Source organism: Mus pahari, chromosome 11 (genome assembly GCF_900095145.1).
Source record: "Mus pahari chromosome 11, PAHARI_EIJ_v1.1, whole genome shotgun sequence".
Lineage (NCBI taxonomy): Eukaryota > Metazoa > Chordata > Mammalia > Rodentia > Muridae > Mus > Mus pahari.
Window position 1 is genome coordinate 54,611,091 of NC_034600.1, and position 25,158 is coordinate 54,636,248.

Consider the following 25,158-nt stretch of genomic DNA (forward strand, 5'->3'; position numbering starts at 1 on the left):
GTGGGCAGGGGAGCAGGGCAGGGGGGAGGGGGAGGGTACAGGGGACACTTGGGATAGCATTTGAATTGTAAATGAAGAAAATATCTAATACAATAATTTTTTAAAAAAAGAAAAGACTGGGTCTCCTTAACTGGAAGTGTGACTCACTCCAGCTAGGAGGAGGTATTTCTCATCTGGAGAAGCTGTATAAAACTACTGACGATGACAAGGCACCCCGGGCTTTGCTCTTGGGCTATCTTTAAGGAGTGGCCTTTCTTCTGGAGAGTGCAGCATAGAGAGTGCTGGGAAGTGGAAGGCCCAGCTCACAGAAACAGCCCATCCTGCCCCAAACCAAAACTCTAAAAGAATAGTTTAGAACCTTTAATAAGAAGGAGCTCTTTGTATTTTGTTATATAAAGACAAGGTCCTTTACAATCTTTTTTCCCCAGCTAGCTCACGGAACATCTACCTCCTAATGAATGTGCTTTGCAGGAACGAAGACAGCAAGACAAGCGTGGCTTTCAACCTCGCCGCTTTCTTCCAAGCAACTCTTGCCTGAATCCATTTCCAGTTATTCTTTTTAAAAAGTTTGTAACTCCACACATGAGAACGATCTTAACAATTCAATTCAGGTCTATCTTGGGGCATTTTAAACAGTTTTTTTTTTTTTTTTTTTTTTTTCAGTCACCACTTGACCAAGACAATGAAGAACAGAGGCGATTGTGCAATCACACAGTTAAGAATAGAACAAGCAGATTTCTTCTCTAGGGAATGGCCTAATTTGCCCTTAGCACACGAAAGCACTATAAAAATAAATCAACGATGACAAGGAAGAGCGATGTGAACATGTAGACGGACAAAGTATTGATGCATTTGAAAACAACTTAAAACTGGTCTAGAAACCCCACTTTGGAGCCAGGAGGGGACGAACAGCAACAATACCTCCTTTAGGCCTGCTAAGTGTGGATTCTTTTCTGAGCTGCTTACACAAGTGGAATCAGTACATTGCTCTTAGCACAGTCTCCATCCTGTACGTTCACGAGAGACAGTGTGGCGAGCCAAACCACGTGGACAATGAAAACCCAGCAGCAATTCAGAGCTACATACGGACATGACACAGAGTGCAAGAGAGATATTCCTCAAGAAAGCATTTATACTGCCCATCATTTCTTATCTTACATTTGTTTATTTTAAAAAGGTGTGTGTGTGTGTGTGTGTGTGTGTGTGTGTGTGTGTGTATACATGGGTATTTTCCCTGTATGTGTTTCTGTGTATTCTATGTATGCATAGTGGCTGCAGATTCCAGGAGAGGACATTGGATGCTCTAGAACTAGGGTTCTAAGTGGTTGTGAGCCACCATATGACCTGTAGGAATTGATCCCGGGTCCTCTGGAAGAGCAATCGATGCCCTTAACCTCTGAGTCATCTTTGCAGTCCCTTATTCTCTAATTAGTAATAGCCAGTCCCTTGAACTTACAGCCTCAAGACAGCTTCATCTCCCTTGCCCTAAAACAGATAAAGGCAATGGCTTAAAAGAAAGGAAGAGGACACTGTAACCCAGCAGATTCACGGGGATACCATAGTTTCAAAGGAGAACCTGTTTGGTGAGCACTTTACTCAAAGCAACTTCACCCACATCTGTTCTTCTACTGGCTAACAGTAGCCATTTTTATGTGTTAACCACACAGAAGGCTGAAGTGGAACTTACATCCTCCAGTTTAGTTAACTATTTTGAGTAAGAGTTTTTCATCTGATTAAATTTGGTAACAGCTCATTGGATTATTAAGGGCAGTTAAGTTTTAATATAATGACTGCTGTCAACCTCTAAATAAACTAATCAAAGGAATGCTTTTTTGCATTTTGTCTTGCTCTGTCATGTTTCCAGTATATCCTGCATTTCTTACACATAAATATGATTTCATGAAGCTAATATAGAAGCTTATGCAAATGATTACCAAATCTACAAGTTGTAATTTGGTGATGCTTTCTGCTAATTTTTCAAAAAACATTAGTCTAAAACTTTTCTATCACTTATTTTTGAAATTATAATATAATTACATCATGTACCCTTTCCTTTTCCTCCCTAAAAGCCCTTCAATATACTCTTCCTTGTTCTCTTTTAAATGTATGGTCTCCTTTTTCATTAGTTCTTGTTATATGCATATATGTACATGTATATGCTTCTATATGTCACCTGCTCAGGTTACTTGTATATGTTTCAGAGCTGACCACTCAGTATTGGATAGCCAGTGCTGAGCTCTTCTCTGGGGAAGACACTTCTCCTGCTCTCAGTGTTCCTGAGTTGGCTGAAGTTCTTTTTGGGAGTTAGTATACAAAGGCTTCCCCCGATGCATCTACATGGAACGCGTCACGACACTCCATTCTTAGTCGTCTCCTGCCCTGTGATCCGGCTCCCTTCTCCTCTCTTTCCCCCAGAGTAGCCTCTCTCCCTGCTTCCGTGGCTCGCGCTGGCCCTATCACTCCCTTTGGTATTTTAGAAGAAACTCTCCAGATTGTTTGTACAATGTGAGTCATGGCAAGTGCGAGCTCCAGCACAATGACAGGAATCCAAGGAAAGTGAGTGCCCTTCAGGGTTTCCAGCCAGAGCAGCCAGTGAGAGCAAACCCGTCCCCACCCACCACAATCTTCTAAAGGGCATTTAGAGTGCACTGTCTGTGTCAGGGGGACTTCTATATTCTTCTGACTAAGCCCTAACCTATGTCTCTGCAATTCCTTCTAACACTTAAAGCAGAGTGATGTCAGCACAGTGTTTTCGGCTGCGATGGAAAGTCCACACATGGGTCACGGTCTCTCTAATTACGGGTGTGCTTCTGCTGTGATTCACCTAAGAGGCAGAAAGCAAGCTCCCGGGTGATGGGAAGAATATGAGGGGAAGTCACTTGCCATGTTTAATCATGAGGATGAGCACAGACCACAAGGTCTCTTGGCTCGGGGCCCATTGTTTATTGTGAACGAAAACCTCAAAGCCAAAGCCAATAATAGCCATGACTCGGCAATCTGACACACTTGTTAACCCTGTTAGCATGAATCCAGCCTGGCTGAACTCTGACCCAATCATCACAATTGCAGAATTATTACAATTAAATAAAAGGCTTGACCAAAAGGATTCAGCTTGAAATGGCTGCTTCTATCTGTGACTACCTAACCAAAAAAAAAAAAAATTTTTTTTTTTGAAAACACTGGGCATGTGTAAGAAGAAGCTTACAGATAAAGCAGTAGATGCCTTAGATATAGAATTTTCTTCAGAAAGTGCAGACATAGCATTTTGAGAAATAAACACTTCTTGAAGTCATAGAGTGCAGCATGCTATGTTTGAGAGTTCAGCAACTAGAAAAAAAAGAACAAGTGTGAGATGTGGGTGAACAAATGTGAGATGTGGTATGGAATACAAGAATGAAGGACCCAGAAGAGTCCTGTAATGTCTTCATTAGCTCTTTTACTACCAAGTGGTACACAGGGAAGAATGCCGAGACTAGAAAACAGTAAGCTGAGGCAGGCCAGATCCCCAAGATCTTTCTGATGTCTCAGGTACACATTTCTAAGGACGCACACTCGGGTGTGGGTGGATCCTACCCTTGTACCGTGTGGATATGGTGAACCATGAACCAGCTCAGTAAGGCAAGCCCTGCCCTTAGCAGGTTGCAGCGGAGCTGGAAGAACACTCAGGACTCTTAGTCTAGGGTTCCCTCTGCTAAGCCATGCTGGCTCACACAGACATCTCAGCATCCCAACAGCTACTATTAGCTGCCCAGGAGGAGAAACAAGCACAGGACATAGAAGGCAGCCTCTCTGTACTCAATCCTAAGTCTGCCACCTGCTACCTGAGGGGCACTGGTCAAATTACACATTTCCGTTCCCTCATCTACAAGGTGGGGACAGGAATACTGTTTACCTCATGGGTTATGAGGATTATTATGATAAAGCATACTAAGCTTTTTAACAAGTCCATCATGGGTTAGTACAAAAGACGTGTCATCACTGTTTACACAACACGTTAGATAACAGGGTTCCTTACCTCATATGATTGACACCTTTCCAAAAGTCCTAGGTATAACATACTGAGCAAAAGAATTCATGTGTTAAGTACAACCCTGCAGCATGCTATGTTTTCAAATCCTGGGGAGATTCTTTTTCGATGGAAATGATCTGCTATGAGTCTTTTATAAATGAAGCTGTCTGGCCTTTAAGCATAAAGTTTCTTAATGAGAAATAGTTTCTGATTCTGAGTAATTATGTTATTTCCAAGCATTAGTGTACAAAATCATCACTTTAGGTACTCCTTAAAATATAGATTCTCAGATGAAATCTCTCAGGGTCTATTAGTCTGGAGTGGACATAGAAATTCACATTTCAGTCCTCCCCCAATCCCCCCCCCCCAGCTGCCTACGTGACAGGCAGTTCACAAAACTAGTCTATGAAACTGTCCTCCACAAAGCAACATGGCAGATAGTGAGAATCAGCTAATGTTTAAAGATACTTAGTGTGTGTGTGTGTGGGGGGGAGATACTTTTCTCTCTCTCCTTGTCCACAGTGACTGCTGTTAATATGGCTTATGAACTCAATATGGCTTTAAATGGACTCTTTATAGGTGGGAACGATATACATACACACACACAACACACACACATCCACACATCGTGTCTTTCAAAAGATACGCACAGCGAAGCTAAAGTGTCTGAACTGGCAATAATGGCAGCTCATCTGGCAAGAAAAGCAGCCATGGTTGACAGAGCTGTCATCCTGGCAAGCTGCTGGCCGGGCTCCGAGCTCACACACACACATCTATCCTGTCTGATGTGTAAGCTAATAGCATTCTGGATCTGCATCCTGCCCCTTCCCCAGCCAGCTCTCTCCCTCCCTCCAGCAGCATCTCTGAACAAGAAACTGTAACTGAATCTGCCCGTGTGCGGCTGAACGAGAGTCCTCTGTAACCCTGCTGTGTTTGAAAACTTTCATGGCCATTACATTGCCAGTGTCAGACTGGAGTTTAGATCCTCAAGTGACTCCTGTAAAGCGCCCAGGCACCACCAGCACACTGGAGAATATAGGTGAGTATATGCTGTGCGTAGTGCGGAGACTTATGGAATGTCTTTCTGACGACCTGCTTTTCCCTGTTCAAGCGAGACATAGTAAATACGCCTTCACTTCATTACTGACAGAAGTCGACTGCAGTGGAGAAAAACAACCAGACACACGTTCTCAGTTACCGTGACCTTTAGGAAAAGATCCTTTTAAATATTAGCTTCCCTTCCCGCACTTTGCCACTTGGCAGTAAGCAGTATCTTGCAGCAGGTGAACACAGGAGCCCAGCTAACACACTACAGGCCACAGACAGGCACTGCCTTCAACTGAGTTAGCAGGCAACAAATGTAAGGCAGAAAGAACAGGTGGGAGGGATGAACAGGAAGAAAATGAAGCAGAAAGGCAGACACCTGAAAGAGCACTGCACTGGGGCCAGGGCCCTGGGGCTGCAAGCTCCAAGCAGCAGTCTTCTCATGTGAGGGGGCAGCATGGCAGTGTCTCCTTAACACCCAGCACATACATAAAATAAAAGTAATCCACTTACAAAGAAAAAAAGCAGTCTCTAGGTAGTTCAGCAAACACTGTCAGCTTCAATGACCTCTAGATAAACTTGAAAGTCAGGATGGATGACTGACCAAGAAATAATTATGAAGCAGGCTTGGGCTGCGACAGGAGAGAATGGGTCAGGCTGGGAGTGGGTGGTGGACAAAAGCATTACTCTCTGCTCTGCCCTCCACGGAACGACCACACTTTGGCAGTTTTGTAAGGTTTATTAAACATTTACAAAACAGGTGAGCTGTTTAAAGTTTAGTTTGTTAGGAAGCCGGACTAACAAGTAGGCAACACTACAGGAAGTCGGTGTCAGAGGTCAAAGGAGGGAGGTCATGTCACCACTTCAACAGAAATAAAGGAATTAAAAAAAAAATTTAAGGGGCCAGTGAGATAGGTAGAAGTGGTCACCATATAAGCCTGATGTCCTGAGTCCAAATGCCAGACTCCAGGGTGGGAGAGGAGAATCTGCCCCCAAAAGCTGTCCTCCGACTTCCACATGAGCCAAGATGGGAGTGCTCACAGTCACACATGATGAGGAGCAGGAGGAGGAAGAAGAAATAATTTAAAAGTGGCTGAAGGAATGAACAGGATTCAGTACACAGACATGCTTGCCTCTGGCCTCTGCAGGCTGCTTTCTCTGTATGGGATACTCATTCCCAGGGTATCTGCAGGTTCCACCCCTCCACTGCAGTCAGGTCACGACTCTGACAGCCACATTTAAAATAGCACCTGGGGTCTGGAGAGATGGCTCAGCAGTGAGGAGCACTTGCTGCTCTTCCGGAGGACATGGGTTGATTCCTAGCACCCACATGGCAGCTGCCTACCATAGCTAACTATAGTTCCAGAGGGTCTGAAGCCCTCCTCTTGTCTCTGTGGGCAGTGCACACACATGATGCCATAGACAGACAGACAGACACACACACACACACACACACACACACACACACACACACAAAATACTAATATGCATACAATAAAGAAAGGAGTATCTCACAACGTGGCCCCGCCCTGACCACCCCAGTCCCCTTTCCCTCCTGAGTTTCCTTTGCTGCAGGATCATCTGACATTGACAGGGTCCTGCACTGTTTGCCACTGTATATCCCTGTGTGGGTCCATGAAGATGGCTATGGCCCCACATCCTACAGCACTATCTCACACGGAGGACACTCTCATTAACTGTCATTATGTGAATGAACAAAGGAGAATGAGGGGCTCTTCCTTAAACTCTTACAGGCATACTCTCAAGAAGTCTATTTTATATTTTAGGGGAAAAAAAGATGAGATTAATAGGACGCTGCTGGTTGGATTTCTTCAGATACAAGAAGGAAAACTTCACAGTTTATGGAACTCTTTCCTGCTAAAGTTCAAAGGGAGAAAAGTCTGCTCACCCCCAGTGACACAATTTACTACTGCTTGGAAATACTAAGGCAATTCCATGAGAAAAAGAAAGACACATATAAACATTAGACAGGAGGAGGCCAACGCCACTTACATATAATTTTATACCTAGAGATCCCAGAAATTTGTATACATATTATTTAAAATAATAAAAATACAATAAGCAGCTGGACACTTTTTTATCTTTTTTTATCTTTTGACAGAAAATAAAGCAATATGGTTTTTATAAGGGATATCAGAAGTAGAATAAATGGAAATGATATCAAGAGTAATAAAGTCATATAGTTTATAAACAAAACTTGTTAAAAAAATAAGAGTCACTGTTCATTAACATTTCATAGGCCAAATGATTCCTTCACAGTTAGACAGAACACTGAATGGAAAGGGGGTTCCAGAAGGTCAGATTATGCAAACGCAGCTTAGATAAAGCTCACTAACTCTAAGGGGGCTATCTGAAAAGAAATCCTACTCATAAAGACACTGTCAGGATTAACAGTTGGCCAGGGTTGGCTACTACAGAGAATATTAAACTACATTACGGCCATGTAAGGTATTAGCACGTGCCAAAGTCTAAAACTAGTTGTAGTTAAAAATTTCAAAACTCAATCATTGAAAATTCAACAACAACAACAACAACAACAACAGGACTTTCCTTGGTGTAAGTGTGGGCGGGTTGGTAGCATTAACACCACTACATACTCACTCAGGTAAGGCTGTCTGAAGGGCTGTCTAAAAGGCTGGATTCATTGTACCTGAGAACGAGCCTGAGTCAGGAGCAGGAGGATTGCTGCAAGTTCAAAGCCAGCCTCCTTACACAGTGAGCTCTCAGCCAGCTGGGACTTTATAGGGAGACTATGAAAAAGCAAGAAGAGACCAACACACAACACGACGGCCCCCAGTGCTTCTTAAGAGACAGGCAGGTCACGCCCCTTTCCTTGCTTTTAACTCCCCTCCCCTGAGAAAGACAATCACTTTTCAAGTGTTTGGAAAGAGGAGCACATAAGGCTTACTCTTGGCTTGAACTCTGACAACAAACTGGTACAGTTTTAAAAATTCACTGTTTTTAGAGTCTTACAATATAAGCAAATGAATTCCAGCTGGGCAGTGGTGGCGCACGCCTTTAATCCCAGCACTTGGGAGACAGAGGCAGGTGGATTTCTGAGTTCGAGGCCAGCCTGGTCTACAGAGTGAGTTCCAGGACAGTCAGGGCTACACAGAGAAAGCCTGTCTCGAAAAAAAAAAAAAAAAAAAAAAAAAAGAGTTTGAATTCCCAATTCCACTGTTATTTGAACAAAAGCAGGGCCTCTTACAGTTCAGGCTAGCCTTGAACTTACTCCATATCTTCAGCTATAGCTCAGGCTGGCCTCCAACTTACCCCATGTGCAATCTCCTCTTAGATGCTGGGATTGCAGGCACTTCTATCACACATATGATTCTTGGTAAGACCTACCAGATCTTGGCCCATTCTTTGTGCTCAAATAAAAAAGAAGTTAAAACCTCAAAATACTATTGTTATGTTCTTCTCAATTCATTGGGAATAATAATTTTTCTATTTTTTTTTTTTTTACTTACTTTTTTGGCTTAAATTTATAGCTTTGTAGATACTAAGCAATACTCTACCACTGAGCTACACTGCCAGTCCCATTTTTCTATTTATTTTTAATTTATTATGACTATCATGTGGGAGAGGTGAGCATGCGTGCATACACGCATATGCCATGGCATGTATATAGAGCTCAGAAGAAAACTGTAGACTCAGTTCTCATTGCACCTTCTCGTGGGTTCCAGGGATTGAACTAAGGTCACCAGGCCTGTCGGCCAGTGCCTTCATGACTAAGCCATCTCACGAGGCCCCACTCTTCTGTTTTAAACAGCGTTTTCCTTACTTGGAATATGCTGGTGAAACCCAATATGGGTTATCCTCTGCTGCTTTGGCATGGCGCAAAATGGCTTCCCGGGGGTTGCTGTCGTCGGTCTTGTCCAAAGCGATGTTCTTCACAATGTAGGAGGACAGGGTGCCCCCGTGGGTTCCAACTCGGCCACCACGACCTGTTTCAGAGAAAAAGCCCCGATTAGAGAGAGCATGAACAATCCGTGTCTGCTGTCCTGAGCTCAGAGCTCAACAGTGCGTTAGCATCAGCTTGTGCCGTCAAAGCGAAGAGCCATCCTCCTTTAACACCCTTTTAACATTTAACAACAGGAAGAGACGTTTAAAAAAAAATGTTCTGGTTTTACAAAATGACACTGATTTTTAAAAAGGGGGGGGAACCCAAAACATTTTCTTAAGGACTGTACTAAAAACTGCCCTAGCATGGACTTACTGATATTCAATACAAAAAGTAAGTTGTATTCATTAGCTGCTATTTTAACTGTAAACAAATATATTTTAGGGCTTTACTCCATGTTATAGGTCCTCTGCTCTCTGTCCTGAGGGGAAATAAACCATGTGAATGCATGGACTCTCCTTACTTTTCTGCTGGGACTACCTTGGCAGACAGCAAGCTTAGGGGCAAAGATCTGCGTCCTGCTGGGTCTCTCATAACAAAAATGGACTGACATTTTAGAAAATTCTTTTCAGAACCGATGTTTAGAAAGATAAGCACATGACTAAACAAATAACACTAGAAGATACATTTCATTAATTAGGAAGAACCCATTTTTAAAAGACCAATTGCTACAGGCTTTCTGTGCCAGTAACTATCAGAGCTCTCAGAAGGGAGGAGCAGGTCCTGCAGCATCTCCTACTTACCGCCTTCCTTCTACCTTCCAGTGACATGGGCAGCTCCATCTTATCACACGGAGCTAAGCCATGGCCACTCTCTGCCTCAGGTGAAACCTAATCCAGCTTAAGCCACTACTGAGAGCAGCAGTTTTAGCCCTGGCTTCCAAGGAGCCCCAGAGTTCAAGTGAGGTCACAGAAGGCTCGAGCTAGGGAGGGAAAAGCCCCAGGTGTCCTCTCTGTTCCCTCACTGTGTCCCTGGAAGCTCTACACACTGTGACTCTGGTGCTAGGCAAGAAGACATCTGAAAGCCACTAGTGTCCCTGAAGATCAAGAAGACCTCAGGCCCTGAAGCTCTTTCCACCTCCGTATCAATGACACTACCCTGACCCCTCCTCCCCCTGCCAGACCACTGGCTGCTTCAGTCACCTGGGCCTGCTACAGGAGGTTCTGGTTTGTGTGACTTCAGGGGGTCCAGTCTGTCCTTCTCCAGCTGTTTCCTCGTACTTCGTTGGCGGGGCTCACGGAACATGGGCAAGGCATGAGCTGTGAGGAGTCACATTTGAAAATGTTCATTATAATAATAACCCTTCATCCAAAAACATAGCTAATGCATGACTAACTGAGACATGAAATGGAAATCATAATGACAGCCTTCACTTAATAATAAAAGACAGGCTTACTGTAACCAATTAGCCAACTCTGTTTGATACCAGACTCCTCGTTCACCTCGGCTGGCAGCGAACGACACTCAGGAAGCGCTGTCAAACACTGTCATGGAAACACTGGGAGGCTCATCTCCCTAACCATGGAGAAACACTTCATAGAATCATTGTCTTGTTTTTGCTTAGGGGACCCAAATATGAGTAACACCAACAACGTGCTGGTCAGCCCTCAAGGTTCTTCAGAAACCTCATGAACGCTGGAATCACTTCACACGTGTCTGAGGTGTGGCCCCCCTCTCAGCAGAGGGGTGAAAACACAGAGGAGTGACCACAGGGACAGGCACTCACAGAGTGACCACAGGGGCGAGCACTTAGCCCTGCTTCCACATGGCTGGTCCACAGAACAAGAGGCGCATGTATTCAACTACTGTCAGGTGTTCAGATAAAAAGAATATGGACTTAAGGGGGAAACATGTAACATTTAGGGGGACAGGGTGATTGTAGAGGGTTAAATAGCTATTTTCTTCTTATTGACCTAGAATTTCTTCCAGCCATTAGATATAGATTTAAACATGTTTTAAAAGAGAAAACACTTTCAGGGGACTGGAAAAGACAGGTTATAATCTAAATGAAACGCCTCCAAAACCCTTCCAGCCCCCCCCCCCATCAGATCCTCTGGCCCTACTTCCGACTACAGCCAGTCATACCACTCACCTTAAACCATGCCTGCCTTGATAGGGAAGCTAAGCACATTACTCCTCGTTACTCTTGTCAGGCCACGTGACACAGTACTTTTACATGGGAAAAATTGCCTTTTACTTCCCATGACTGGGGGGATTTAAGAAGGCCACGTGTAATCACATGAGCTGGACTGGCTATGACCCCAACTTTAACACTTCTACTCTTGCAAAGAGTGTCTTGGGATCTCTTGACTGATCACAAACCCTGTGGAACTTGGTCTCACAAGAGACCCATCACCGGGAAGAAGGCCAGCAGCAGGGCACCCTGGGCCACTCCATTACTCATTGCTGTGGCATCTGAGATTTCCTTCCTGGTCTCTTACAGGACTGAGGCTGTGGGTTTCAGAACATAGACCTGTCAGATTAATAGGGTTGTATGACCCATCTGAGAAAAACCATTCTGCCCCAGACAGTTCATTTGATACAGAAATTCCTCCAAGTATGTTAGTACATGGTCATGGATTCCCTGTCTAATCTCCCCGATGTTCAGCATCTCACTGCAGGCCTCCTGAATAACATGTTAGCCTTTAAAACAATAATAGAGTAGTGCGTTCAGCTCAGGCAAGTGCTTCCCATTTGGGTGAGGAGTTACATGAGACAAGCCTCATTTTTGCAAATGATCAAGAAGCTAAAGTGATGCTGTCATGTGACTTGTACCTGTGTCCACATGACAGGAGATGATGTAATAGATGCCATAACTCTAGACGCTTCCTGATTTCAAACCAAGCAATGAACAAGACCACAGAGAAGAGCAACGGAAGACAGAGGGATACTAACAACAACTTACGGGTGATGATGTAGTCCTGGGTTAGTGTCTCAGCTTGTTTCGCCTTCCTCTGGGTTTTAACCACACATAGTTTTGCTCCCCTATGATGAGTTGAAACAAATTATTTTCTTTAGTGCATTTAGGAATAGGTAGAAGTGAAACTCTAAATTTCTGGTCCCATCAGAGAGTATCAAAGTGCTCTCTCGCTCTCTCTCGCTCTCTCCTCTCCTCTCCTCTCCTCTCCTCTCCTCTCCTCTCCTCTCTCCCCTCTCCCCTCTCCCCTCTCACTCTCTCTTTCCCTCTACCTGTATGTAGTAGAACCCAGCAGAAATTACTCCATGACAGATGCAGGTAACACTGGAAGATCTTGGCCAATTCATTTTTAAAGTTAATTTTAACCCATGCAAAACATGGTTTCACTGTAGCATTTTCATTAATCACAAGATGTTTTTAAAAGTAATCTGTGTAAGACCTTGACTTTTTGAGATGGGGTCTTGGTGACAATGAACTTCCAGAAATTCACATCTACCAGTCAGTGTCACCTACCAAGTGAAAGATTGAGAGAGGTACCAAAGCATTCAGGACACTAATTTAAAGACAAATCCACAAAAGTAATTTAAGAACATAAGGATGTTAAAGAGATTTTGTAAGTTATGCAAGGTCACAGAGTTCCATTTTTAGCTTATGTTCCAGATGAAAGCAGCCAAAGTCCCCCACTCAGCGGGACCCAGCATGGTGTATGTCCAGATCTCAACTATACCGTTTTAAGTGTCTAAGCTGGAGTGTGCCTTCTGACATTGCTCAGGGGCTACAACCCAATTAACAGAAGGTCCATTTAAGATCTTACCTCACCTCAGTGGTACTGAGCCGTCTCTCTGAAGAAAATATACACAAGCAAATCTTATAGATCCCAAGCAAGGACAGCACTTTCCGAATGGGTGTCATAATATAAGGCTGGCATGTTTTTGAGTGGATTCCATTCACACTAATTAACATTTTTACTTTATTAACAAAACCCTACTTCTTCTTAAATATCATTTTATAACATTATTTTATAGGACAAAGGTTTCAACACAGGTTCAGAAACCTCTGAAGACAGGATTGCCCACTTCTAACTAGAGCAAAATTATGGTCAGTGAGAGTTCATTCATAAAGATTAGCCTTACTTTCCTTAGAAAGCATGTAAGAGCTCAAAAGAGAACTATAAAGAAGGGCACAGGTTCAGCATGTGAATCTGTATACGAACAGAAACGGGAAGGACCATGTTCCTTGGGGTGGTAGCCCACGTCCATCTCATGGAAAGGAAAGTGTTAATACCTGAGGAGCTAGGTGAGCCACCCCAGCTTCCAGACCTTGGGATTAAACTGGCATGCTTACATTTGACCTGGGGGAGCTAAGGGCCAGGGAGAGTCTGCTCTGTTCCTGTGCTATCCCTTTCAGCGGACACAGCATAGCCTTGTCAAATACACAAACTGCTAACTGCTAACTGCTAAAAGCTCCCCACAAAAGGTAAAACAGGCAGGCTGCTGCTGCTGCTTCTTGTGAGTGGCCAGCCCTGCTGGTTAATCCCTCACATGCATCTCTGCTGATGCCACTGTCCAGGGAGTACACGGAGCAAGCACGACTCCCCCCAACCCTGCACTCAACATTTCAGCCAAAGGACTGCAAATCCCCAGGCAACTCTCCCTTTGAATTCGATGCTGATCAAGGGTGAGATCTAAATCCCATTTAAAGCACAAAGCTAGGAGTCTGAGGCTTTACTGGGTACCAGCTGCCTTTTCTAAAAGGGCGGATCCCCATCAAAGGAGGATGAATAGAAGCCAGGGTGAACCCAAGCCCTCCCCAGTTGTCATCCATCTCAAATAGGCTTTTCCATGAAATACCTCTGACTCTTGTTGGGGTCGTAGTAGACTTTTGCCAGTCCATTTCCAGTTCCAACCATGATCTGGTTCAGCTTTGGATGCCACAGACAGCGGACCACACTCTAAAAAGGACAGCCATACAAGTCAAGTGAGGTGACCAAGTAAAGAACCAACCGAGGGGGAGGGAAGAGTCCTGCTGGTGTTTTGGTGGTTAGTTTACTAGGGAGTCACGTGCTGGTCGGAGAGAAGCCCATAACTTTTCAGATGCCTTCTAAACCATAGCATTGTGTTCTCTGTAAGTGAGGTCCATACCACCTCGACCTCTTACCATCCACTCGAAATCCTACAAAAATACAAGACGTTCATTTCTGGACCTGACCCCCACCCCACCCCACCCCCACCCCCGTTCCTAAGAGCCTTGGAACCACGGCTAGGCAATCCAGTTCCAATGTGAGGCTGGCACTATGGGAAGCTGGCTCCCTGTGAAGTTCACCACCACGGCAAACTTAGAACTGCTGTTCATGCTTTGACACACACAATATGTCCCGCTGGACTCGGGCTGAGACCAGGTGGCTATTGTTTTTAGTTCACAGAGATCCAAGTCTCATTAAGATTTTTTACAAAGAGCACATATTGGTAGACAATTAATAATCTCTCCTGCCTTTGAGACAAAACAGCAATGCCATGACAGAAATAAAGCAGATATCAATCGCAGAGCCTTGATGTTAACCTGATGGGAAGCTATTTAAAGAGGTGCCTCACTGGAAGCTACGGCCCTCTGAATTCATGTCTGGCGAGGAATAACTGGTACTCTGGGGTCCCAAAGAACCTGAGTCCTGAGTTGTCACCAGCTGTGTTCAATTTTCTTGGGGTTAGGAGGGAAGATGGGAGGGACAGCATAAAGAGAATCAAGGGGGGAGGGGGACACGAGGCTGACACTGGGAAGCACAAACCACACACCATGTTCTACAAACCTCATTTGGAGCAAGAGGAGGGGAAGCATGAATTCATCATTGACTAACAGCCCATTTCCTGCATGCATGCACATGGACTAAAGGGAAAGAGGGACAACCAGACACTGCCATCTGAGGACCTCATGGGACCTGTCTCCTGAGCTGACTTTCTTCAGTCCTTGCCTCGAACATCCCGGTCTTCCATTAAGAGGGAACACCTGCAAACCCTGAGGTCCCTTTGGTAGAAATCCTACCTGACTGGCAATGGTTAAATGGCTGCAAACCCTTTTCTGATACTCCAAAACTATGGAGAAAGCTAAAAAAGAACCGCATCCAACAATACTCCAAGGTGGTTCGTAAGCTGTGTGCCACTGAAGTGGACTGAGTCATTCCAGAGTCAGTGTTGGCATCCCCCTGCCCCGCCCCGTGGAGGTGGAGGTGGAGGTGGGGGTGGGGCAAGCTGAAAGAACAGGTTTCCACATTTCCTTAGCTTTCCTCAAATCTGGGGTGCTGCTCTCCAATGTTGGCTAGCAAGTGTTAAAAAGCAAACCAAACAACAGTAACAGTAGAAACACTTGAGCCATTTGAGCCACTGGAATCCTTTATACTTGACGGCTCAGTTTTCCTTCCTAACGTTCTCTCTTCTACACGCACTTGGTTGGTTATGAGGGGAGAGTGTGTGCACCACAGTGCATATGCAGAGATCAGAGGGCAGAGGACAGAGGAGTCCATTCTCCCTACTCAGACCTCTGCTTAAATGATGCTACCCTTTAAGCCCACTTTATTTAAAGCCATGGCCCTTTAACTCTGTTCATTCTGCTTCCCTTTTGCCATAGCACATATCTTTAATACAGATTAGGATTTTTTAAAATTACTTTTGCTATGCCTTTCTCAACTAGAATTCATGTTCCATGGCCAGAGATCTGGATTAGCTTTGTTTAGCAGTATATTCCAGGTCCTTAGATTAGTGTCTGGTACTCTTCAAGTAAGTTAAAAGCTACATGTCACCTATACCTGAATGGGTTACTTTGTTAAGCAGAGTTGGAGGCAATTTTCAATTTTAAAACTATCCTTTTCTATGAGGAAGAATTAGATTTCTGTGTATCATTGTTATAACCAACCATCATACAAATCCAGCAGGGTTGGTTCTTTCTGTAGTCCTGGAAAGAATAGGTGTATGAACCAGAAGCAAGAAAAGGGGCCAAGGGGCTTTCAAGTGCCTTCAGAAACCCCAGCCACCCATGCATGGTCCCAGGACAATGTTAGCGACATGGCTTTCGAGTTCTCTCTTTTCCTTGGTTCTCTACACGTCTGACTAAGCAGTTACTGGTTCTCAAGTGAGCAGGGTGCAGAATTGGAAAAGATCCACAATGTGGGCCTGATAAATTCCAAGACACCCAGCCAAATCGGCAGTCTCCAGGGGCAGCAGGTTACTGTTACTCTCTCCCTTTCCACCGAGGGTGTAAATGTTAGAGAGGCAACTGCTCAGGCCAACAGACCAACGTCTGGTTGCTTTCCAGGGAGTCTGAAGGCATTTCACCTCTATTCCTGCTCCAATCCTTTATCTCCAGAGCTCCAAGACACACCCCACAGGACTGCCCAGCAGACGCTGGCAGAGACAAGCACATTTACCCGCTTCTCAGACACAAGCAGGGGATTGCAAGTAAGAGCCCTTGACCTAAACAGTTAGTCCAGAGACCACTCCACTGTGGCAATGAGTCACCCAAGCAGCCAATGGGAGGCCGGCGAGAAGACCAGCTTAGGCACAGGACACTTGAGGCTCAATTACCTTAAGACTGGTTATTAATCAAATACTACAGAGATTCCAAAACACAGAGTGAAGGAACAAGAGTTCAAAGTCAAAGGTGGGTGGGCCTTTTTTGTTTATTAATATTTATTGTATGTGTTTAGCTGACCTTTGTAAACTTTGCAGCTAATGTGCCTCCATACTTTGTCCTGTCAAGGAAATGCATCTTATAGCAGAGAGCTGGCCATTTGCCAAACCAAACAATCCCTGAGACCGGGCGGCAGCAAGCAGAGTTGCCACACTGCTAATTTGTCAGACATACACACTGGGCTTTGCTCAACAACAATGGACACGTGCCTGCTAGGAGCCCAGAACCACCAGAAGACAGATGAGCTGTAAATACAAAGAAAGAGAGTGCAATCACTCATTTAGCCAAACAGCCCAAACTCCTCCATCGTCTCTTTAAGAGACGCCTCTCTGGTTAACATGCCTGGACCTATGACGTGTTCTGAACGGTGCTGCAAAGCAAGGGAAGGACATTCCTGAATCAAGGGACGAGAGACAATCCCAGGAACACCAGACCTACAATACCAAAGAGACAGGCTTTACCTCATATGACAAGAGCCACTCGGCAGAAGGCCACTGCCCTGTAAGAGCGAGGCTCTGAATTCAATCTGCATACTATGTATGGTGACTTGCTTCTAATTAAACTGAGAGAGTATTTTATTCTATCATTAACCATCTTCTTGACACACGTAAGTCAACTAATGGCTACGGTTAGTTGTCAAAGCTCAGCTCTGTGCTGGCTCAGGGCTAAGTCTTATTTGTTTTAACCCAGAGCTCACCCAGCATGCAGAGTAACCACAAACTGCCCCGGAAGGACTTAGCCCTAGCACCAAGAGATAGCAAATAACTGTGGAAATCATAAGCAAGATGGCCATGGTCAGTTACAATAAATACACAGATGTCCTCAACACAGAGATCTTCCATCCCTGCAGATAGCAAAAGAAAGAGGGGAGATGAAGAGAGTGGTGTATACTACCAACAGTGTCAAGATTCCAAGGCAGCAATTCTGGAACTACACCTTAGCAAAAGTGAGATGGCCACAAAAATTCCAAATAATTATTTCTATGGTTTTCTGGTTTACTTTAAGTGAAACCATGGAAACGAGCAGGGGAGGAAAGAAAAGCAGGGGCTGAACGTGAATTTTAGGACATGTGAGAAGGAACTGTAAGGTACCTGGAATTTTACATTATTATTCATTTATTTTTATTATGTTTGTTTATGTATGGGGGGGCACGCGTGCTATGGCAAAAATAAAAAATGTCACAGGAGAAGTTTTGGAAGACAGTCTTCTCTTTCCACCGTCTGCTGCTGGGGTACTGCACTCGGGCCATCAGGTTTGGCAGCAAGTGTCTCCCCACTGAGCCCTCTCGCTGGCCCTGGAGGTTTGTATAATTTGATGTAATTGAGTCTTTACAAAAGTAGCAACCTCATTCATCTCATAGATAAAAAACAGCAACCAAAGAAACAAAGTAAATAGAGACTGGGAGAGGGCGATGCTTACATAACTTACAAACAGAAGGGAGGGAACAGGGAACAGTACCGACTCTCTCATTCACTTCCTTATACCACGTACCATGTGGTGGAGCCTTGTATTGAACAGTGAACAAAACTGGGAGACTTTAAATCGTTCCCAAACTTTTGCAACCCAGAACTAGAATCTTATTGAGTTGATTTCTGAAGGAAAAAGGAGGCTGATTCTGCGTCTCGGTGGAAGAAAGCTGGCCCAGAATTCAAGTGCCTTCCACTGGACCCCAGCAATGCCAGGAGACGGGAGCAGATGGTACCGCTAAATTGGGGTTCACGAACGTTGCTATAAACGAACTCAATGCCTGAGCAACACCTTAGATGTATGCAATGCATATATCTTAGATTTTTGTGATGTATATATACCACTGAAGACAAGCCCAGCATCCTTATAATTTTATACCTTAAATGTGATTATGTTCAAACACCACTTCCTGGTCCTTCCTAGCTGCTGATCCTCACTGAACACCACACACCATCTGTGATTTTCACATTTGGTTTCTGTCTCGTGGAAGAAGGATAAAGAAGCAAACCTGACTCCTTGGAAGAAGAAGCAAGTTCAATGATTTCCGATAACCATCCTGATGCCTATTTGGAAAAAAGATGTGCAGAGTTGTACAGCCCTATGTATAAGAAGCCTTAGTGAGCTGCCATCTTTCGTCCCTGAGTGTGTGCACCTGAACCTTAGTCCCCCGTGCAGCCCCATTTCCAGTCTGACAAGATGAAAGAAACGATCATGAGCCAGGAAAAATTCACTGAACTACCAAGTGTGCAATGGTGAGAAAGGAACTGCTCGTAGAAAGGAGAAAGTGGTTCACAGGACAGCCATAGCAGACGACATAAAAGCCTGCAGTTGTCCTTAGAGAAGTTAGGGGTAAACAATATCTCTGGTGTTGAAGAGGTGGATGTGGTAACAAACCAAGGAACAGGGATCCATTTTGACAACCCTAAAGCTCAGCAAACACCTCCACCATGACAGGCCACGCTGAGACAAAGCAGTGGACAGAAATACCTCCCAGCACCCTAAACCAGCTGGGTGCAGATGGTCTGACTAGTTTAAGGAGACCGGCTGATGCCCCACCCAAACAATCTGTGACAGAAAAGCACCACTTGCTCCTGGAGAGGAGAATGATGGTGAAGTTCCAGATCTGGTGGAGAATTTTGAAGAGGCTTCTAAGAACAAGGCAAACAGAAGTAACTTCTGAAGAAGGTGACGCTTGCAGAAGTGACAGGAGCTGCTATTTTATATCATGACTGCTTTTTATTTTTTTTTTTGTTTATGGATCTGACAAAAATCTAAATCTCTAATATTTTGAAGCCCAAGCCCCCTGGACTCTGTATCTCTTTTTAGTTTTTGCTTATACCAAATTTATTCTTTGTGGCAATTTAAGCTGAAAAAGCCTGGGAATAAAGTTTGGAGAAAGTTAATAAAATTCTTTGCCAAAAAAAACAAAACAAAACAAAAAAAACCCTTCGCATTGTGGATGGCCATCCCCAGGACTACCCATTACACTTAACCATGCGTCCTGACCCATAGATCACGGTGTCAGCCCCAAACTAGAAAGATGACAGGTGCAAACAGGGCGGTACCAGAGAAAAAGCACTCCAGATTCCCACACACTCATGACTCACGTCACAGGGAAAGGAAATGGTCTTCTATGTTAGAATACTGGGCAGCGGAGGCAGAGGAATAAAGCTCTTCCAGGCTATTCATCTCCACAGTGCCAAAGACCAGCCTTGGAGACAGGTTCTGAGAGAAAGATGTCTGGGAGCAGCGAAAACAAATGGGTCCAAGCTGGCAGCCTAGGTTCTGCTTGAGATGCCTCCCTAGATAGCTCTCTGTAGATGGCTCTTGGCTCTGTAGTCTACTCGAGACAGCCTTGCAGATTGTGCTCTCTCTGTCTCTGTGTCTCTGTCTCGTGTCTGTGTGTGTGTGTGCATATGTGTGTGCATGTGTGTGCATATGTGTGTACATGTGTGTGTGCATGTGTGTGCATATGTATGTGCATGTGTGTGTACATATGTGTGTGTGTGTGTGTGTGTGTGCGTGTGCGTGTGCGTGTGTGTGTGTTCTGCTCTGCTCTGCTCTGCTCTGGTTGAGACAGCTCTCTGCTAGTAAAAATTCTAAAGCTCTCTGGATAGTTCATAGGTTTTCCAACCAAAGTCAGAAAAGCTACTATAAAAAAATTCTTGGATTTTTTTTTTTTAGACCAAGTCAGAAAGCCTGTTAGAAAAATTCTAAAAGTAATTATTAGGTTTTCCTATCAAAATCAGAAAGCCAGAAAAAAAATCTAAAACTGCTATGCTCGCTCTTCAGAGAACCTTCTCTGGCTAGCTGCTAGGAAACATTCTAAAACAGTTGTGTCTGCTCTCTAAGTAATTCAGAAACCTGTTGGAAAAAAATCTAAAGAGCTATTAAAAACCCTAAAAGACCTGTGTTCACTCTCCAGAGATCTCCAGACAACTCAGTTCTTGCTTTTGGTCTTTTGAGACTGGGTCTCTCGGTGCAGCCATGGCCTGGAACTTGCTACATAGCCCAGGCTGCTCTCACACTCACTGTGATCTTCCTGTGTCTGCCTCTCAGGTTCTGCAAGCAGAGGTGAGGCCGGCACAACTGGCTTCCCTCCACATATCTATACTTCTTTTAAATGTACACCCCGATTTCAAGGCAGTCCTACCATAGGCCAGACTTGCTTTTCTTGGCAATCTTTTCCTTTCTCTGTTCCAAATAACTTTTTTCTTTGATAAACCAGACAGAAGCCTGATGGTGACAAGAAAAAGGGCTGGAGCACTCTTACGTGGCAAGAGAAATGAATGAGGCTGTGTTGCTCTGCATCTGCTGTAACACCAGATAGTGCAGAGGTTCCCAGCATTTCCAGTGCTGTGACCCTTCAATGCAGTTCCTCACAGTGTGGTGACCCTCCCAACCATAAACTTATTTTCATTGTCACTTTATAGTGATAACGTTGTTGTGAATCATAACGCAATCGTCTGTGTTTTCTGATGGTCTTGGGTGAGCCCTGAGAGAGGGCTGTTCAACACCCACCCAGGGGTCGTGACCCATAGATCGAAAACTGCTACAGAGACACTACACTTTCAAATTTTCAATAATCATACATTAATTCCCATCACACCCATGGAAAACATATCTATTATGATCAACCTACTTTAGATTATGCTATAAAGTTGAGGTAACCACTAAAGCAGGAACAATCTGGAACCTGGTAGCTGTCCTTGATACTAAATGACCCACAGCTGTACCTGATAATAAACTTGCTTGAAGAATTTCATCACAAGAAAAAGTTCTCAGAGAAAACAGAGTGTCTCTTGGGTAAAACAAATTAAATAAAACTTCCCTCATCTAATTCAAAACAACAAATGCTGGTTTGCTCCAACTGCAGAACTTGAGAAGAAAGTGTGACGACAGAGGAGGAGAAGAATTATGGGAGGAAGTCTGGTAATTGCTTTTATTGATGAGAGTCGAGGAGCAAGAAACAAGAGGACCCTGAAGGGGCACAGGTGGGTGGTCTGCCTGTAAGGCTCGGAGACCAGAGGCCCTGACGGGGGTGGGGGCATGGGGGGGGGACCCACCTCACACATCTCCACACAGTGGGCATGGCATGGGCTACTGTTATTCCAGGACATGGAGGCCTTTCAGACCTGAATGGCATTTGAGGTATTGGAACCTCAGGGTAATCACCTCTGGCAAAGAATGGTCACATCTTTGGGTAGTACACATCACCATTCATGAGGACCAGGTTGCAAAGGGGACAGTCGATACCCTATGTTTCCCTGAAGGCTACAAAGCTGATGTTCATACTCTTCTAGTTGAAGTGAACCAAATCTAATCTTTTATTTTTTTTTAAATCTTTCCTTGTGAGTTATGTTTTTAAAACGTGTTTTTATGCCAGGCGTGGTGGTGCACGCCTTTAATCCCAGCACTTGGGAGGCAGAGGCAGGCGAATTTCTGAGTTCGAGGCCAGCCTGGTCTACAAAGTGAGTTNCAGGACAGCCAGGGCTATACAGAGAATCCCTGTCTCGATAACCCCCCCCCCCAAAAAAAGTGTTTTTACTCTATTATAAAAAGTTGGAAATAAAACCATCACACACCCAAATTAGCCAGATCCAAAGACTAAGACTATACGACTTAAAGAACAAATGTGCAGTAAGAGCTGGTCCTGTGGTTTTGTAGCACTTCCATTATCTTGGAGTATGGTTCTTCATATAATCAAAAATTTCCAAGTTTTCACAACCTGATCAAAATTGTCCCAACCTAATCTTCACAGACCCAAGCCCTTTAGCTCTCATTTGACAACATTTAGAGATAAACACAATAACAACAACAACAATAACAATAACCCTCAGTCCTTTGTTTACCTGAATAAAACACAAATGTATAAAACATACTAAATCTCTAGCCACTTAATAAAAAATGTATGTGTGATCAAAGACTGGAAATAATTAAGCAAGAAAAACTTTCAATAAATGAAAAGAGAGCAGACTTTCGCTGTATAGGTGAGTTATACAAGGTATTAAAATAACATCATTTATCCAGTAGGTCAAATAAAGATGTTTTAAAGATCATATTGTTTTATTTAGCCTTTTAGGATCTTGAAAACTCCTTCAATGAGACTATTATCTATGACGGCAGAAAGGGAAAACATGTATGAGATCTATGTTAATTATAGACATCTTCTATGTCAAGTGAAAGTTTGGCCAGAGTTCTGATAGAACAGCTAGAAAATGGGTTAGCACATTAGACAGACCCTTCATTGGGGTGGAGAAGAAAACCTCAAGAAACCCTACAGGACAGCGAGCCCCTCACTGGCCCACAGTGAACACAACAGTACGGCGGTGCTGACGGTGCCGTCTCATGACTATCATATATGCCTGTGCATTATTTACAGGCGAGCACCTTGTTCTGACCATCCTCGAGCATCTGTGAATACCTGCTCATTCACACAAAATTACCTTTATTATTTTAGGTGTGTGGGCTTTTTGCCTGCATGTGTATCTGTGTACCACTTACGTGCCTGGTGCCCACAGAGGCCAGAAAAGGGAGTTAGATCCTCTAGATCTGGGGTTACAGCAGCTGTGAGCCACTGTGTGGGTGCTGGGAATCGAACCCAGGGCCTTTATATGAGAAGCCAGGGCTCTTAACTACTTGGCCATTTCTCCAGGACCTCTTTGTCTGGCTTTATAGAGTAATTAAGGATGTTTGTCCCTTTGATTATATTGTCTAGTGTCTGATTCTTTATCTGGCTTTTCCATTCATGGTCGGCATGGGTACACAGGGAAATGTCATCCAGTTTAAATAAAGAGCTGTTAAGTAAAACAGAAACTTTTGTAGAAAGAACAAAAGAAAAGTTTCTACTTAATGAAAAAGAAATACTGCTTGAAGGTTTTGGAGGCCTAGAAACGGAAGCAGAAAGCATTTCCTTGGGAGTACTGGGTGGAAACCCTGACATCCAGCAGCTCTAACATCCATCCAGTCAGTGGTCAAAGGCCCCAGAAGACTGACAATCGGGGCGGGGCCTCTCACTTCTCGTTCCTTGCAGAACTCCAGGGACAAGAGTGCTGGCCTTCAGCTCATCTCACACTAGGCTTTCTACAATGACGTTACTGTCAATCCGAGGATCCTGAGGTCACTCAGCTACAGGATTAAATCTTGATTCTACAGGAAACACTATTGCAAAGGAGAATGTTGAGGCTCTAATAAGTGCACCTGAATTAAGAATTCATTTAACATTGTCTTGTTAAAAGACACTAAACGTTGTCCTTTTAAAGGAGACTGAGGAAATGATGAGGTGACAATCAGGAATTTGTCTCCTAGTCTAAGAAAATAAATTGATTAGATATTTTAATTTTAAAAAATCTAATTTAAGGGGTCTTTTTAAATGTCTGTGCACTGTGCATATGCAGTTTCTATAGTGGCCAGAAGGCGGCACCGGATCCTGGGGACTACAATTGCACTTTGTTGTGAGCAGCTGTGGAGGCTGGGAATCATGCCTGGTCCTCAGACCTGCAGCTAGTGCTCTTAACCAACGAGCCACCTTTACAGCTCCTTGATTAGACACTGTAAAATGTCAAATGCTAACAATATTTACTTCAAGCTCAGCATGGCAGTACGTGCATACAGTCCTTACACCCAGGAGAACCATAAATGTGAGCCCAGTGTGGGCTACATGTGATTCCCCCCTCTTTACTTCAAACCACAGTGGATTTTACAATAGCTCACACTCATTAATAGTTCAACAACCAAAGCAAATTATGTTAAACAGAGTTTAGATTACCAAGATTTTTAGCATCTGGAGAAAATGTGGGTTTCTCCCACTGAACTCAAACACAGCTATTTTAGTTACATGTAAAAAATGATAATCACTGTCAAGTTTTAAATAAGCAGACAAAACCAAATGAGCACGCCTTTAATCCAATCTATAAGTAAATATACTTATGCTGTGGCACTCCAAAATATTTTTTGAAACTATTAAAAAATAAAAGCAAAAGAAAGTGAGAGGGATTAGAACATTTAATGTAAAACTCGATAAGAACATTCTAGAATCAAGTATGATAAAAAGTAAAGCAAGCTAGTTAGCAAATACCTACCATATGCCATGTGCTGTGCTAAGCAATAAATGGCATGCATTTCCCACGCTCACAGCACCTACAGTCCCCAGGGGCCTTCCCAGCCCAACGTGGTCACTGAAAACTTAGAATGTCCGAGAAAACATTATCAGAGATAATGGAAGCGCTGAGAAAAACTGATCCGCAAGGAAAAGGTTTCTCTTTTCTTCTCCTCCTCCTCCTCCTCCTCCTCTTCCTTTTTTTTTTTTTTTTTTTTTTTGTCGTTAAATGTTTGGTTCACTTACACAAGAAAAGACAGAGCAGCGACTTTGTAATCATCAAGGAAAAGAGGATTTTGAGCAGCTGTTCTCCAGGTCCACGAGGACTAGAGTAAAGGATATGGGCTGTGAACCTGAGAATGTGAGGCTAACGAGAGGGGAAAGGAACTCTGTGGGGAGGTTGTAAACATCTTCTGGAAGTGCGGCTCTAACTTTTATATAGGGCAGCTAAACCATAGTTCTCAGGCGGAGATACGGACTCTGGGGTACTATGGAAAATCTGCAGAAACCATGCTTGATTC

At 43.9% G+C, this 25,158-nt stretch overlaps 1 protein-coding gene and 1 pseudogene across 1 annotated transcript in view; one reads left to right on the top strand and one right to left on the bottom strand.

The window, feature by feature from the left end:
• The window catches only part of Wdr70 (WD repeat domain 70), a 200,156-nt gene that overhangs the window by 3,261 nt on the left and 171,737 nt on the right, over positions 1-25,158 (bottom strand). The window contains exons 14-17 of the mRNA XM_021208261.2: positions 13,746-13,846; positions 11,884-11,963; positions 10,121-10,237; positions 8,859-9,021 (exon numbers count right to left, since the gene is read on the bottom strand). Of these exons, the coding sequence (XP_021063920.1) occupies positions 8,859-9,021; positions 10,121-10,237; positions 11,884-11,963; positions 13,746-13,846 (461 nt within the window). The remainder of the gene's footprint in view (positions 1-8,858; positions 9,022-10,120; positions 10,238-11,883; positions 11,964-13,745; positions 13,847-25,158) is intronic.
• On the top strand, positions 18,736-19,219 carry LOC110329232 (annotated as a pseudogene).